This window comes from Lithobates pipiens, unplaced genomic scaffold, assembly GCF_037356315.1.
Source record: "Lithobates pipiens isolate NorthernLeopardFrog02 unplaced genomic scaffold, aLitPip1_a1.2 Scaffold_30, whole genome shotgun sequence".
Taxonomy (NCBI): domain Eukaryota; kingdom Metazoa; phylum Chordata; class Amphibia; order Anura; family Ranidae; genus Lithobates; species Lithobates pipiens.
Window position 1 is genome coordinate 102,545,741 of NW_027507791.1, and position 18,480 is coordinate 102,564,220.

An 18,480-nucleotide genomic window follows, 5' to 3' on the forward strand; every position below is an offset into this window, starting at 1 on the left:
GAAAACCTATCAACAAAAATACTCTCTTATTCAGAAATGTATTTAAGGCAGTGATCCCCGACAGTCTATCCCACCTCCAAATGTTTCCATGGACCCAAGCATGTTTATTCCAATTTTAGCATTTAGGTAACCCAGTGAAATCTAGACTGAAATCATTTGAAGAGCTGAGAGCTAGAAAAACTCCCTGTGTGACTAGTCTATTCTTATTTACAGTTTAAACATTACTTCAGCTCCATATGGCCTTCACTGACACTGGATAGGCCTACTGCGTTTGAAGTGGTCTGTTTTCAGGGTCCCTTCTAACTTCATTTATTTTTCTATTTTATATAAGCTGTTGCATGCTGCTTCTCCAATACCTGGAGACTCACATCACTACATCACTACATGTGAAAATGGGAGACAATACTCCAACACCCTATTACAACACCTCAATGGCACCTAAATCTTCTCAAAGTGTGGTCTATAACGAGAATATTTAAAAATTGTAATGTTTTGTTATTGAACTATGAGGTGCTTTGTTCTTTTAAATCATATCAGGAATCTGTTGGAGAAGTAAGTCAGAAAAGAGCACACTATTTAACATTTTTGTAGATTGCGGCTCCATGATTAGTCTTGTTTGGGAAGCAGTGTTAGAGCTTCTTGAGCAACTCTTTGGGGTCCTATTCCCTTCCGATCCCCTCAATTACTTGCTGGGCCTACCCTTCCCTGGCACTTCAAAATTCTCTAAACAATTAGCTCTACAAGTTTTAACAGCAGTCAGAAGGCTTATCTCTCTTAAGTGCGGATCCTCTACATCCCCGTCTAAAAACCAGCTTCTGAACACCATTGCAGAAAACATTAAAGACTGGGGCGCTTTACATAACTCCAGCAACCAACTCTAGGTAATTTCAATCAAATATGAGATCCACTTTTATTTCAAGTTCAGAGTTTTAGGATGGGTTTACAATAGAGAAAGCATCGGCTGAAAGCAGGAGTCTGGATCGTCTCCATTCACCGTTTCAGGCCCGATTTCAGCCTGAATTTTGGGCTGAATTTGTACCTGAAATGGACCAAAAGATACACAGGGCTCCTGTGCAATTTGCACCAGAACCGCTGCGGAGATGTGTGAACCAGCTCCATACAGAGCCTGCTATGCGAATTGGATGTGGAATACTCCGCATCCAATTTGCAATAGTGTAAACCCAGCCTTAAACGATAAGTTCACTTTTTGGACATGTTCCATCTGTATTTAGGGTGTAACATGTAACATGTTCCAGCTCCTGCCTCCTCTCATGCCCCCCCCCCTTCCCAGATCCCCCCTCCCTATGGCAGTTAGTGGGGGATATTCTCCCCACACCCACTGTCAGAATTTAAAAACAACATGGTCATGCAGGGCTCTGCCCCTCATGGCGCTCTGGGTTTAAAGTTCTGTGAATGAATGAACTACAAGTACCATCATCCTCTGCGGCCGATGGCTTGTAGTTCTCAATGAACTGTGAGGGTGCTAGTGAGTGCTCTCATAGTTCATTGATTCTTTCTGCCAATTTGTAACTGTCTGCCCGTATCGGGGGCATTGCATTACTTTTGGAAAGCTTATAGTCGCTATGTCATTGGTGTGAATATCTCTATGCTGGTTAACATCCACTTCCTGTCCCTATCTAATCTCTAAAAATCTGCTGTTCATTGAATGTATTCTTGCATATATATATATATATATATATATATATATATATATATATATAATTTTTGGCTGTACCCCAGCAGTTTACTGTACTGGGGTCAACATATGTCTCTATCCTGAATTACTGCCTACTGTATGTTATGAAACTTTTTCTGTACATAAGCCACGTTTTCATGGCTTACATGCACACCGATTTTGTCTTCTCGGATTATATGTAATAGTCGATTATTTTATCCCCTACACAGGAACCTTTAAAATGCAAACTTTCAAAGATGCATACATGGACTTACGAATGAGCTCCCGTACTGTTTACCCCTCATTTATGTTTTGTCCTATTGTCAAAATGTCAATAAAAATACAATAAAAAAAAGTAAGAAATGCAAAGTTTAGGAGTATGTAAACCTTAGAAATTAACTTCTTTTACTTGTTTCTTTTTGGAGTGGTAAACATATTTTATTTTATCTGTTCAATAAATCCAAAAAAAAACGACTGATCCTTAGAGAAATCTTGTCACCCGATAATTTCCTGTTCTCGCTGCCTGTATTGCATTTTTATCAGCTACATTGTTCCCAGCTATCTCTGAGGGCCACAGAACCTCTCCCATTTATATTACAAGGAAGAGGAGGGGGGGGGGTGGCACTTGGAAATCCTGTTCTAGAGTGGTAATGCTGCTCTTCCAGTAACTACAGTAAAGTGACCAGCAGAGATGAGATGGAAAAAAAGAATTTAAACAAGTAAAAACAGTAGCTCCATTAGAGTCAGAGGAGGAACCAATCAGTGCTACGGGGACAAAGGTGAAAGTGTTGGTTTCCCAGCAAAATTTGCAAAATTCCCAGCAAAATTTGGGAGTTGATAACTTTGTACTGGAAGAAGCTATCTTGTGAAACGCGTCAACCATCTTTCTTGACATGTATTATTGTAACCCTTATTGTTGAACCTCTAGATCAGCCTTTCTCAACCCTTTCAACACAGAGGAACCCTTGAAATAGTTCTCCGGTCTCGGGGAACCCCTGCTAAAAATTACAAATCTGCTATTCATGATACATTAGTGTGATAGTCAGTGGGAAGAATAATGGTCCTTACACTTGTGGTCATTGGGAAGAATTACCTCCTTATAGATAGCTAAAAAGTTCAAGTTCAATGGGATCTTGGGAACAGTGGGAACTTATCAGAGAGGCAGAAATTGCCCAATGCTGAAGGAACCCCTAGCAACCTCTGGAGGAACCCTGGTTGAGAATCACTGCTCTAGATTAACATCCTTGTGATTTTACAGTGTTGTTGTATGTACAATTTTGTCAAATACATTTATTATTAAGTATTATGTGTTTAAATTCCTCAATGGTACCGTTAGAATTTACAAAACAAAGGACCAGCATGATGAATTCTATCTAGGATGAGGTACCCCCTTTAGCTTTTATGTCCACAATTTTATTTATATCTGTACTGGAAAGGCTTTCAACAGCACAAGCAGCAGAAGAGGTAAGTATCAAAACATTTACAGCTTTCCATTAAATGTTGGCTTAGCAAAAGGGTTGATTTAAAAAAGAAAACGCCAGCTAAAAACTTTAATTTAGTTAAATTAGAGTTTAAATTTCGCTCAGATTTTTATTTATGTCTGTGACCCTGGCCTGGTAGATTTTCCCTCTTTTCTTGTCCCTACGATACCCAAACAAAAATGAGGGCAAAGGTTGTCACTGGCACAGGAAGGCATTAAAAAGAAATAAAAACCATTGCCAACTCTTTCCAGCTCTGCTAAATTTTGTTGTTCGTGTCCCTGCTTGAAGGATTCCCAATTACTTCCTTAGCATAAAGTCACAAAAGAAGGTTTTGGTTGGAGATGGAATTTAACGTAAGCCTAAACGTATCCTTTACCTTGCACCCGTCATTTAAAGGACCTCTTCCAAATGAAGTTCAGAGCCGCTCTTTAACATTTAAGGAGTTGTAAAAGAAGAAGTTGTTTTATCTTAATGCATTCTATACACTAAGATAAAAAGCCTTCTGTGTGTAGCAGCCTCCTAAGCACCCCCCTAATACTTACCCGAGCCCCCTCTCTATCCAGCGATGTCTACAACTCCCTTGGCCATCCAGGCCTCTCCCTACTGAATGGCTGAGACACAGCAGCGGCACCATTGGCTTCTGCTGCTGTCAATCAAAGCCAGTAAGCCAACCAGGAGAGAGAGTGTGGGGCCACATGGCAGCTCCATGTCTGAATGGACACACAGAGCTGCAGCTCCGCTCAGGTGCCCCCATATCAAGCTGCTTGCTGTGGGGGCACTCGAAAGGAGAGAGAGTGGCCAGGAGTTTCAGCCAGGGACCCAAGAAGAGGAAGATCCAGGCTACTCTGTGCAAAACCACTGCACAGAAGAGGTAAGTATAACATGTTTGTAATTAAAAAAAAAAAAAAAAAACGCTTTACAATTGCTTTAAAGTGATACTAAACATAATTCTTAATGCCATAATTCATTTATATAAATCATATATCAAGCCACTGTATTTTTTTTTTTCTTTAACCCTCTAAGTATTTTATTTTTGCAGCACTGTTGTGTGATCACATGATCCTTCCCTGTTCTTTGGCATTTGCAGGAAAAAACCTTTTGGAGGGGCTTCTATTACTGCAGTATGAGTCTGTGTCTGGTCAGCCATGAATGGTGCTGTGCCAGTCACATGACTAAAAAAAGAAAACAGTTTCAGAAGAGCGATTCAAATTAAATTATAAATAACCAAAAACAATGTGTTTATTGTGCATTCATATGGTGTAGGTGGAGTTGAAAGATGATTTCAAAGATAAGCTTTCATTTTGTTCAGACGGCATGTGCATCTAAGGTTCTTTTTTTTTCTTTACAAGTACTGTATTAGCAATTACATTTGATATATTTAATAGTGATTTATATTAAAAGTACCTTTTTGTAAGTTTCTTAGTGAATGCAATCAATCAGCATAGTATATCCCGCCCCAGTGTTTAGCAATAGGAGGACATGGAGGGGGAGTGTAATTTATCACTGTGTATAAGCCCACATGTGTGACTCTATAGTCAGGAGAGCTGAACAGATAAGAAAAAGGACGAAATGAAAAGCTTAGAAGGGAACTGAAACTTCAGCATGCTCAGTAGATGACAACAGTTGGTCTACACAATCGCAGGCTGCAGTGGGGACACAGAGAAATTAGGAGGGAAAGCTGAAGGCAGGATTAAACAGGTATATTTCACTCACGCATTTTTGATAGTCTGGTTCTAATTACAACTTAACGTGTGTGTATGTATAGCCTAATCATCTTTTGTTGAAACCTCTGATAGTTTAAATATTGCCATCTGTATCCCACTGGGGAGATTTCTATTGACTTCCATTCCTAGAAACGCAACCGAGAGAGAGATAAAATCTCTATAAAGTGAGAAGACTTCTCTTCATAAACATTTGTAAACATAACAGGAGTGCCCAATTAAAGATTTACTCTCACCTCTTGTTCTGATGGCAATAGGGTGAATCTCCAGAGACACAGAAAGTGTCATCCACCCTTTTGCGCGCTCCCCATGCATTTGCTCGCGTGTGCTCTGTGATCACTGATTCAATGAGACTCGGCTGATCACAGATTGGAGTAAGGGCCTGATCCCGGACCCTTACCACGCGATCAGCTGTCAGCCAATGACAGCTGATCACATGATGTGAACAGAAGATCGGTAATCTTTTTTTGTTCTCCTCACACTGACAGTGTGAGGAGAAAAAAAAGCTGATCGCCAGCTTCTGTGAAAGGAACATCAGTCCCGAAGAGGAAGAGGCATAGCCACATCATCTGTGCCCACCAGTGCAGCCTGCCAGTGCCCACCAGTGCATATTAGTGCCACTAATCAGTGCCACCTATCAATGCCCACCATGCCACCTATCAATGCCCACCAGTGGGACCAATCAGTGCCCATCAGTGCCTCATCATCAGTGCTACCTAGCAGTGCTGCCTATCAGTGTCACCTACCAGTGCCCATCAGTGCTCATTGCTGCCACCCATCAGTGCCACCTGTGAGTGCCCTTCACTGCCACCTATCAATGCCCTTTAGTGCCACCCATCAGTGCACACCAGTACCACCTATCAGTGCTCACCAGTGCAGCTTTATCAGTGTCCACAAGTGCCACCTTATCAGTACCTATTAGTGCAGGCTATCAGTGCCCATCAGTGCAGCCTCATCAGTTTACATTAGAGCTGCATGATTAATCGTGAAAAATCATTATCGCGATCTTGACTAAAGTGTTTCCATATTCTTTCTATGCAAAGAATTCTCTCTGCTCTTCTGAAGCCACAGCCATCAAAAGGAAGGAAGAGGAAAAACTGGGCAGTCTGCCAAGTATCAAAACATTCTTTATCAGTTCAACTTAAGTATAAACATTGTAACAATTTGTTAATGGAATAGACTTGTGAAAAAAGTTTAACCACTTAAATACTAAACCTTTTCCTGACATTTGTTGGTTTCAAGATAGAATCATTTCTTTTTGCTAGAAAATTACTTAGAACCCCCAAACATTATATATATTTTTTAGTAGACACCCTAGAGAACAAAATGGTGGTTGTTGCAATATTTTATGTCACACTGTATTTGCACAGTGGTCTTTCAAATGCATTTATTTGGGGAAAAATTACTTTACTGAATTAAAAAATTAACCAGTAAAGTTAGCCCATTTTTTGTATAATGTGAAAGATTTTACATCACGAGAATCGTGATCTTTTTATTCTAAGCAAAAAAATTGTGATTCTCATTTTGGCCAGAATCGTGCAGCTCTAATGAACATCAATAAAGGAGATAAAGGAGGAAAATTACCTGTTTGCAAAATGTTATAACAAAACAGAAATCTGTTTTGTTTTGTTTTCCAAATTTTCTGTCTTTTTTCATTTTTTTAACAAAAAATAAAAAACCCAGCAATGATTAAATACCACCAAAACAAAGCTCTATTTGTTGTGAAAAAAATTGGGTACAGTGTTGTATGACCACGCAATTGTCATTCAAAATGTGACAGCGCTAAGACGCCTTTCACACTGCCGCACCCATAGCGTCGGCGGGTTTAAGTGTACACTAAGCAAGTGGTTCAGTTACACAGGTAGATTCTATTTACTAATTAGGTGACTTCTGATTGGAATTGATTGCACTAGATTTTAGTTAGGGGTATCAGAGTAAAGGGGGCTGAATACAAATGCATGCCACACTTTACAGATATTTATAACTTAAAAAACAGTTATCAGTTTCCTTCCACTTTACAATTATGGGCCACTTTGTGTTGATCTATCATATAAAACCCCAATAAAAATATATTTACGTTTTTGGTTGCAATATGACAAAATGTGAAAAATTTCAAGGGGTATGAACTTTCATTTTCCTTCAGCACTGTGAATGTTTAACAGTTATGTAAACCCAACATTTCATATTCCTTATATGTGCCTGCTGTACGATGTACTTGTATGAAAACATATCATGTTCTCTTTGTATTGCTTCCTTTGTGTGACATATCTGGTGTTCCTGTCAGTCCCTCTGCTTTCCTATTAAAATCTGACCACACTAAGCAGGAGAACACACTATGGTCTCCTTGCTCTCCTTCAATGATCAGACTTGTCCTGACATGCTTCATTTATAAGGATTTTTTATATATCTATACACAAATGTTTTGCCTTTAATTTCTATTTTAAACCGAATTGGTTGTTTTACAAGGTGAGGGTTTACATACTCTTTAATGGGTGTGTTTAATAAAGACACAAGAAATTAGTACTTTGTGTTGGCCTATTTTTATGAGGTAGATGAGCATCAGATCTCATTTTATGGCAAATTACTGCAGAAAAACAGTTAATGCCAAGGAGTTCACATACTTTTTCTTTCCCTCTGTGAATATATATATATATATATATATATATATATAAAATATATATCTCTGAAGTGCAGAAGGTAACGGTAAGCCCAATGTGCTACATATATATATATATATATATATATATATATATATATATATATATATATATATATATATATATATATATATATACATATACACACATATACACACACACACATATATATATATATATATATATATATATATATATATATATATATATATATATATATATATATATATATATATATATATAGAAAGATATATAAATATCTATATCTATATATATATATGCACATACAATATCTCACAAAAAAGTGAGTACCCCTCACATTTTTGTAAATATTTTATATCTTTTCATGTGACAACACTGAAGAAATGGCACTTTGCTACAATGTAAAGTAGTGAGTGTACAGCTTGTATAAGATGGCCTAGGCTATAAGAAAATTGGCAAGACCCTGAAACTGAGCTGCAGCACGGTGGCCAAGACCAGGGGCGGGCTGGCAGCCTTAGGCCTGGGGGGCAAGTCCAGTCAAGTGAACCACCGAATCAGCTCACCATTCATGCTCACCTGTTTTTTCAATGCAGCCTGATCAGTGCCCAACCAATGCAGCCTCACCAGTGCCCATCCAATGCAGCCTCACCAGTGTCCATCAATGCAGCCTCACTAGTGCCCATCAATGCAGCCTGATCGGTAACCATCAATGCAGCCTCACCAGTGCCCATAAATGCAGCCTCACCATTTACCATAAATTCAGCCTCACCAGTGCCCATCAATGCAGCCTCACTAGTGCCCATAAATGCAGCCTCAACAGTGCCCATCCCATCAGCTCAGCCTTACCTGTGCCACTCAATGCAGCCTGAGCAGACAGCAGTGCCCATCAGTGCAGCCTTGCCAGTGCATGGGGGAAGGGAGAGCCGCCGGTTTACACAAAGTGGGGATCTCCCGCTTACCCGGTGTGGCCTTTGTCACATTAAGTCCCGCCTCCTGGCCTGGCTCCTATGATGGACGTCACATGTCCCAGCATTGGACCAGTAGGATGTCCATCACAGGAGGTCCAGGAGGCAGGAGTTCATATGTCACTTGGACGCAGTGGATAAGCTGGAGATGGAGATCCCTGCTCTGTGTAATCCAGTGGCGCTCTCCCATTCCCTTCAGAGGCAGCCTGGTGGGCGCCAGCCTGAAAGTTGCCCCAGGGCAGGTGGTCAATCGCCCTGAGTTCCTGGCCAACCCCAGGCCTTGGCACTCACGGCTAATAATGGTGATTGGTAATACCGAGACACAAGGCTTTTTGGGGGCCCACTCAGGGCTATAGCCGGGTCAGGCCCCCCCCCCTGATGCCACTGCCCACAGGCCATGGCCAGCACAGGACCCACAGCTATAGCCAGCACAGGACCCACAGGCCATGATCAGCACAGGAGTCACAGGCCATGGCCAGCACAGGACCTGGCTGCCAGAGAGTGTTAAGGGCTATTTCCTATTTTGAGGTTACTGGGTGGTGGGCAGGGCACTGGATCAGGTTAAATGGGGTGCATGGGTGGAGGAGAATGGGATGTGGGGGTGTCATGGTCTGGGTCTCTCTCTCACCTCATTGATGGCAGCTCAGCAGGTCCTTGCAGGGCCTCTTGGGGGGTGATGAAAACTTCCAAATTGCTGCCAGTGCCCTGCCCGAGTCAATCAAGTGCTTTCCCTGGTGTGCCCTGGTCCCTGGCTGCCTCTGCCTGCCTCCAGTCCAAAGACTCTGGGAGTGTAGTGAAGGGTAAGCTGCTTGTCCCACTGAAAGTAAGCTGGCTGCTCTCAGACTCTCAGTCAGTTCTTCTCTCTGTGTACTCGAAACTAGTTGCACTGTCTCACCCTTGCTGCCACACCAGCCATCGCCCAGCCCTCAGTCTAAACCAGTCACAGGATGCATCCCCTGGCTAGCCGCATGCCCTGCCTCTGAGACTCCTGGGAGTTGTAGTTTGCTGCATTGCTTAGTTCCACCCACCTCCACCAGGGACTTGAGCGCGGTCCAGATTACAACTTCCAGAATGCAGCGCAGCAACCAGCCGGTCGGCAAGCCGCTGCAGCCAACTTCTACCATCTGCAGGAAAAAAAATGTAAAATAGCAGACAGACAGCACAGCTGTTTTGAATATAAGGTAGGCAGCCTGGAGGGAAATTTCCACCCTGCCCCCAGCCCAGCCCGCCCCTGGCCAAGACTATGCAGCGGTTTAACAGGAAAAGTTCCACTTAAAAGAGGCCTCGTCATAGTCGACCAAAGATGTTGAATGCACGTTCTCAGTGTCATATTCAGAGGTTGTCTTTGGGAAATAGATGTATGAGTGTGTCCAACATTGCTGAGGAGATTGAAGAGGTGGGGGGTTAGCCTGTTTGCTCAGACCATACGCTGCACACTGCATCAAATTGGTCTGCATGGCTGTCGTCCCAGAAGGAAGCCTCTTCTAAAGATGACACACAAGAAAGCCCTGAAACAGCTTGCTGAAGACAAGCAGACTAAGGACATGGATTACTGGAACCATGTCCTGTGGTCTGATGAGACCAAGATAAACTTAATTGGTTCAGATGATATCAAACGTGTGTGGTGGCATTCAGGTGAGGAGTACAAAGACAAGTTTGTCTTGCCTACAGTCAAGCATGGTGGTGGGAGTGTCATGGTCTGGGACAGCATGAGTGCTGCCGGCACTGGGGAGCTACAGTTCATTGAGGGAACCATGAGTGCCAACATGTACTGTGACATACTGAAGCAGAGCATGATCCCCTCTCTTTGGAGACTGGGCCGCAGGCTAGTATTCCAACATGATATCGACCCCAAACACACCTTTAAGATGACCACTGCCTTGCTAAAGAAGCTGAGGGTAAAGGTGATGGACTGGCCAAGCATGTCTCCAGATCTAAACCCTATTGAGCATTTGTGGGGCATCCTCAAACGGAAGGTGGAGGAGCGCAAGGTCTCTAACATCCACCAACTCCGTGATGTCTTCAAGGAGGAGTGAAAGAGGACTCCAGTGGCAACCTGTGAAGCTCTGGTGAACACCATGCCCAAGAGGGTTAAGGCAGTGGCGGAAAATAGTGGTGGCCACACAAAATATTGACACTTTAGGCCCAATTTGGACAATTTCACTTAGGGGGTGTACTCACTTTTGTTGCTAGCGGTTTAGACATTAATGGCTGTGTGTTGAGTTATTTTGAGGGGACATAAAATTTACACTGTTATACAAGCTGTACACTCACTACTTTACATTGTAGTGAGACACAAAACTAATATTTTATATATATATATATATATATATATATATATATATGTATATATATATATATATTGTAAAGTTTGGGGCTATTAGCTCCGCGGGGCCAAGTGCATAAACTGGTCAAATGTGAAACCAAAAGACTTTTATTTGTGATTAAATAAAAAATTAGGCTTTCCTCAGCACACAGATCAAAATGTAAATTAAAGTCCGCTTATCTTTAGCACAAAAAAAAACAAGAAAAGAAAGCACCTACAGTTCTGTAGACGAGTCTTCACCCCAAAGTTTTCAGAGTCCTTATAGAGATCTTTTGCAGCCTCCAAAATAGCAAGACAGCTCCTCCGACAGGTGTTAATCTCCTACTCCTCCTCACCACCACCTCTCTACTACTTGCTGTCTTATGAGCTGTCTTCTTGGAGGCCTTTAATCCCCTGTGCAGAATCCCTGTGGTCAGGGAGGGAGGCTCTTTCCCACCCAAATGTCACTTCAGAGCCCCCCAAATTCCAGGTCCCAACTATCTCTCTCTTAATATAGAGAGGACCGCAAGTCAGTCCTCTCCTAATGACTATACCCGGAATTTCTCACCCATTTTTGGGTGACCCCCTGAAGCCTACCGGGATTCCCTTAAAGGGACCACAACCCGAATACAGGTGCTACATAGCACCCGTCCAGGACCCAACCTTGGCGCCCTGTACAATATATATATATATTATATATATGACAGGTGTACTAATATCAGGAGAAGGCGGGGTAAATGGTGAGCAAATAATGAACTAATACATGGCAACTTGCACAGGTTATTGTAAAAAGAATGAGGGTAGTATGTCACATCAGTGAATGACATTTAAACTATAGAGGTTTAGTAATGTTTTATAAAGTCATAGCATTAATAGTTATGTTTTTTTATGACATTTTTGTTTTCCTTAAAGCTGAACACTAGAAATAATCTTTTAAAAACAAAAAACTTACATTGGTCCAGCCAAGTTACATCTAATTTTTCATGTTCACACTTAGAGGACTGCTGGGGATACAGAAATTCACTGCAGCAAACTGTGCAACATACAGTCTTACCAGTCCGTACTGGTCTTTGGTCGAAAGACTTACCGACTATATACTCAACATAAGCGGTCACTTGTTTAATACCTCTGCCAATCTTAGAAAGTAAGGGGGTCACTTTCCTGATACCTCTGCCAATCATAGAAAGTATTCATGTTTTTCAGTGAATAGAGAGCATTCTGATTAGAAGTAGTACAGATAAGGGGCAGGTGACATCATCTCTAACTCAGCCAATCAGAGAACGCATTCAATGAAAAAAAAAGTGAGTGACCCCTTGTGTTCAGAGTACAGAAGGCAAGATACTCTAGTAGGACCCGAAAGAGACTGTATGTGGCAAAGGCTACTGTAGTGAATTTCTGCATCCCCAGCTATCCTCCGGATGTGGAATATGAAGAATTATACGTAATCAAGCTGGACCAATGTAAATTTAAAAAGAACGATCAAGGAGTTAATCCCCAACACACCTCAAATTACCCTGTCATCCATCTTACCAGGCTCATATAAAAATATCAGAAAGGGTTTGCTCAGACATTGGTTAATAGCGGCAAGACTGGTTATTCCGCTACATTGGAGATCAATACAAACTCCTTCAGTGAATGAATGGACAGTGGAAATGGACCTAATTGAGAAGAGACATGAATTGGACACATATGAAAAATGTTGTCAGATATGGGCCCCCTGGAGGACATTTAGGGAATCAACAGAGAAAATTGAGTACTGTCCGTGATACAATTTTTTCAGGGCAAGCTTTCGGGGTATGTCTCCTTCTTCAAGGTCCAAGCAGTACTGAAGAAGGGGACATGCCCCAAAAGCTTGTCCTGAAAAAATTGTATCACGGACAGTACTCAATTTTCTCTGTCACAATTCTACTAATACGGCTACAATCACATCAAGTAGGGAATCAACAGGAAATTAGAGGATAAACTGGAACTAGAATAGAATCTAAAATATGATTTTATAAGGATCTCTATATGTCGCAATCTTTTGCCATCTTTCCCCCCCCCCCCTTTTTTTTTTGTTTGTTTGATGTTTTGGTTATGATAGTTTGTATAATGTATTTGTAAGATGTTTTGATGGTATGATAATATCATTAATGTATGTACATTTGTTTTTTTTAACAGTAAAATATGTATATTTGTTTACTTGTAAAAATCCAATAAAACTGAGATTGAGATAAACAAGAACGATCATTTCCGAAGTTCATATTAAACCAGTCTTAGCTCAGCAGTTGCCTATGGTAGAATAGGCATATCCCTGACAATAGTAGGTAAAAGCATTTTTTCATTGACTGTATATTTTTTCTAAGTGAAAAACATTTTACAGCATGGAGACATTGCTCTAAGCCCAAGAACAGAAATATGAAGCTGAGCTCCATGAACGTGTAAAAAAATAACAGTTTTGCAATAAAAATAATCTCCTTCACAATTGTCTTCTGGTGCTACAATATGAGTATTAACAGCAGCTGCTGCTGCTGGGAAAAGCTGCACAGCCTTGCCCCTTTCTGCCCTCTCTGCCATTCAGAGAACCTGTATTACTACATTTACACAATTTATCACTCTGTGAATGGAGGAGGAGCAGATGAATGACAGGATTCCACTGTCCTTTCACAGAACAGAGGCACTGTCGGAGTGTAATGATACAAGTTCTGTGGGTGGCAGAAGGGGGCAGGCGGCACAACTTTTTTCTGTAGCAGCAACTGTGGTTAACTCTCACAGTGCTGAAAGGCTGCCACTCAGGACAGTACCTGGCAGCCATGAAGGAAACACTGCAGGGAGGAATTTTAGCAGAAGCAGCTGCCTGCAGATAGTGGAATGTACACTATTACACATAACTAATGTGTATGGTGCTGTATGCCCCCCCAAAATATACGCTAAATTTTAGCTTTAAAGAGCAGTAAACATGCCTCGCTGGGGACCCCACTATTGCCAAAGAACTGGCCCAGGTGGGGACAGGGCTGGCAGGTAAGTGTTCTTTGATTCAAAGTCAGCAGGCACAGTATTTGTTGCTGTTGACTTTTTCTTTTTTTCTTTCTAGGGTGAAGATCCTTGTTAAAACCTAAAGACCGGTGGGTATATATCTGTACCCGACCCAGACCTGCCTCTTTTTCTATGGTGTGTCATATATGTTGGTCCTTTGCACTTAAATGTTGAATTCTTAATAAGAAGATAATAAACATAAAACCTAAAGACTGTCTGTCTTCTGTCTTTCAGAGATTTCCTAGAACAGTTTATTGGGACAAATATATATATATATAGAAATAGAAATATCAAAATCTATAGAAAGCAGCAGTGCCCTTTCACATGAGTTGGTACCTAGGTACCCTCTGTTTTTGGAGTCTGATCTCAAAAGCATATCCTGCCCACTCCATCCCTTGATTTCTGGCTAATGCCGCGTACATACGACCGGACTTTTCGACAGCAAAGGTCAGACGGAACGAATCCGTTGGACAATTCGATTATGTGTGGGATCCATTGGACCTTCGCTGTCCAAAAATCTGATGGACTTTAGAAATAGAACTTTTCAAATCTTTTCGCCGGAACTCTGCCGGACCCAGTTCCTATTGAGAAATCCACTCATCTGTATGCTAGTCCGACTGACAAAAACCAACGCTAGGGCAGCTATTGGCTACTGGCTATGAAGTTCCTTATTCTAGTCCAGTCGTAAGTCATCACGTTCAAATCCATTGGACTTTGGTGTGATTGTGTGTGGCCAAGTCCGTTCATTCGGAAAGTCTGTCGGAACTCCGCCGAAAGTCAGTCGGGAAGACTGCCGGACCTAGTCCGTCGAAAAGTCCGGTCGTGTGTAAGTGGCATTACAGTCATGATGACACAGGAGTTAATTCAAAGAACAGGAAGAGCTGTTCTGTTTTGTATACTTACATGAAAGCAGTTACAAAGGCATAAATGTTTTTTTTTTCCTTAAAATAATAAATATGTTTGACTACATGGTATTGCACACAGAGGCTCCTTGCATCCTCATCTGGGGTTCCCTGCTGGCGCTTTCCAATCCTCTTCTCTCAGGGCCCTCATAGCAAGCTGCTTGCTATGGGGGGACCAATGTCAGCATGCTCCCAAGCCAGGCTGTGTGCATCCATAGACACACACACAGCACCACTACAGACGGGCACAGCACTGGACCAAAAGAGGAGCAAGGTAAGTATTTAAGGGGGGCTGATCATTGACGTTTTTTCACCTCAATGTAGAGATTGCATGAAGGTAAAAAAAAAAAAAAAGTATGCCTTTACAACCACTTTAACCACTTAAATACAGGGCACTTTCACCCCCTTCCTGCCCAGCCTAATTTACATGTTTCAGCGCTGTTGCATTTTTAATGACAATTGCATGGTCATGCAACACTGTACCCAAACAAGATTTTTATCATTTTTTCCCCCACAAATAGAGCTTTCTTTTGGTGGTATGTGATCACCACTGTATTTTTTTATTTTTTCCACTACAAATAATAAAAAAAAAACATTTTGAAAAAAAAATAGGTTTTTCTTCATTTACATTGTAAAACTTTGTATATAAGTATGTTTTCTCCTTCACTGATGAGCACTGATGAGGCTGCAATGATGGGCACTGATGAGAAGGCACTTATATGCAGCATTAATGAGCACTGATAGGCAGCACTGATAAGCAGCACTGATTGGCACTGTTATGCCGCACTGATTGGCACTGATAGGCAGTACTGGTGGGTGGCAATGATGGGCGGTACTGATAGATGGCACTGACAGGCATCACTGGTGGGCACAGATTGGAATTTGTAATAGGCACTAATTGGCACTTATTGGCATCCCTGGTGGGCTCTATTGAGCATCCCTGATGGGCTTTAGTGGGCACCCTCGATGGATCTGCACCGATAATCAATGTGCTGATTATCAGCGCAGACCCCCCTGTCAGGAGAGCAGCAGTTTGGCACTTCCTGTTTAACATTTGATGAGCTGTGTTGGACACAGCTCATCACATGGTAAAGTACTACGTCATAGGATCTTTACCAGGATCAGAGATGCGGTATATCAGACTGATACACCACCAATCGCCATGCTGTGCGCCCCGTGAGCGAGCACTAGTGGCTTATCCTGCTGGACGTCTTATGACACCCAGTCAGGATAATACAACCACTTTCCGCCCGTCATTCTGCTATATGGTGGGAAGTGGTTAAGACATCTTGGCTTGATGTATGTATCCATATCTCATGGAGATGCCATAAATTACTGTACTATTCCATACTACATACAGTGAAAGCTGTGATCTTCTGTATTCTGTGCAAGTGGCTTCTCTTCTGTACACTGTCCACAGGGGGTTGCATGCTCAGCAGCTCCGTCATTCATAAATTCCTTTTTCTTTTATTGAATATAAGATTGAAGGAGGTGGAGATTATGTTGTCATCTGTCCCTTCTCTCCACCTCATCCAATCAGAGAATGGCTTGTATTAAGTGGAGAAAAAAAATACAAGGTGTTCTATGAACGGTGCGGGTGCCAATTGAATGACCCTCTGTGCTCAGATGGAACCTGGAAAACGATCTAACTATATGTAGAGCAGACTTCAAGTACCCCCAACAGGCCATAATTGCACGTTTTCCATTATCTTGCACAGATGCTTTTAATTAGAGTCAATGGCTTGGCATTTAGGACAGCTATTTTATCTTATGCCGCGTACACACGATCAGAATTTTGGTTGGAAAAAGCTCTGATAGTTTTCCAGATGGACTTCAGACGGGATTTCGCTCAAGCTGTCTTGCCTACACACGGTCACACCAAATTCCAACTGTCAAGAACGCGGGGACGTACAACACATACGACAGGACTAGAAAAAGGAAGTTCAATAGCTTCTGTCTCGTTGTTGAATCGGAGTATGCCATGAGTTTTTGCGCGTCAGAATTGCAGACACACGATCAGAATTTCCAATAGAAACTTTTGCCGTCGGGAAAATGGAGAACCTGCTCTCAATCTTTTTCTGGTGGAAATTCAGCCAGCAAAATTCCGATGGAGCATTCACACGGTCACATTTTCCGACGAAAAACTCTGATCGGTCTTTTGCTGGCCAAAATTCCAACCGTGTGTACCTGTTGGGGTACTTGAGGACTGAGGTTGAGAACCACTGATTTACAGCATCCCCAGTGGCCCTCTCTGGATATCAGATATGGACCCATATTTTTCTGGAGTTTTTTCTTTAAAGCAATCCGCAATAAATATTATTCAATCTTAAATAAACTTCTGAGTTAAAATGCTACTAGCTAAATCTAGTTGTTATGGGCATCTGCATACAACTGAACTTTGCACCATGCTCTTTAATGAAGGCCTTTAAATCGATGGCCTGGGTAATAGACAAGGCAGGGCTTACAGAGCCAGCACTTGAGTGCTTTTATGCCCTGCCTATCCAGCTCTGAGACTTAACAATGCTTTAATTTTGGATATTTCAACTTCAGCTGAGCCGCGATCTTAACTGTAAACGTTCCATAACTCTCATTGACAGAGGAAAGAGTAATGGAAAGGTCCTCTCTGTCTGAACTCCCGAACAAGAACCATGCTGAGGATTATCCCCAATCGCTTGCCCTTTTAAGGTGTTCTTCCATAAGAAGCAGTCATTGTGGGGAAAAATAGATATAATGTTTTCACCTTGCAGTTATTCCATTAGCTCACAGAAGTACACTATATGTGTGTAGAGTTCACAAACTGAACTTTTTATTAAACTGCTCTGCTGGTAAAAATGAGCCTCTAGAAGTTTCCAGTTTAGGTGACTTAAGAGGGGTGGGGAACAAAGTGACCCCCTCTTAAAGTTACCCACTTCCAGAACTATGTGAGCAATGACTGGAAGCTGTGACGGCACTGGATGGCAATCTGTCATTGATATTTATAAGATATAAACATTTCAAAGTAATCTATTCCCTACTACAAAGACTTTGCGTCATCTCTAAAGGCTGCTTGCTATGTGAATTGCACTTTTATCTAAACATTTCTATAAATGGTGCTTCATTCAACCAACCAACAGACATTCAGAAACAAATCACTATACAAAGCCCTTTGCATTAAAGAAGTAACAATTTTTTTTTTAATCCTGTAAAGAACATTAAAAAACATACATGATTAAAAAAAAAAAAAAATATTTAAAGAATAATTTACTAGAACAGTAGCTAATGACACATCAGACATTCTTACCATGATGTGGTTTGTAGAAGGAAATCTCTATATCTTGAGTTTGCTGCTAAAGTCCAAGCTTGCTAAGAAATCCAGGCAATGTGGAAGAGGGCAGAGTGTCAGGCAACTGCTGGAAAGAAGAGGAGGCCAGAAGAGGAGAGAAGTTGAATGTGGAGAAGAGCAGAGTCACAATGATTAGATTTGTAGGGAGGACAGGCAGAGGGGAGAGTGAGGCAGGCAAAGAGAGGCTAGTCTGATGAACAGAAGTGTAATATAGTGCAGGGGAGGTAGGGTGGGGAGCTTAGGAAAGGCAGGCGGCCAGTCACTCAATGCCCTGCTCTTGCTCATAGCACACATGCTGTACTGACAGCTGCACTATAGCTCAGTCATTTACACCAGGGCACATTTAACTCTTTATTCCCAGCAATGCAGCATGGATCGCTGCCAGACAGACCTTTGTAGAGTGGTGGAATTTCATTTTGTGTGAATTCTAGTCTACCGGTACATAACACATAATT

General features: G+C 41.7%; 1 protein-coding gene across 1 annotated transcript in view; it reads right to left on the bottom strand.

Moving 5' to 3' along the window:
* Nucleotides 1-18,240, bottom strand: part of CFL2 (cofilin 2) — a 76,958-nt gene extending 58,718 nt beyond the window's left edge. Inside the window, exon 1 of the mRNA XM_077464705.1 lies at nt 17,984-18,240. Coding sequence (XP_077320831.1) covers nt 17,984-17,986 — 3 coding nt within the window. The 5' untranslated portion in view covers nt 17,987-18,240. The remainder of the gene's footprint in view (nt 1-17,983) is intronic.
* Nucleotides 18,241-18,480: the final 240 nt, after the last annotated feature.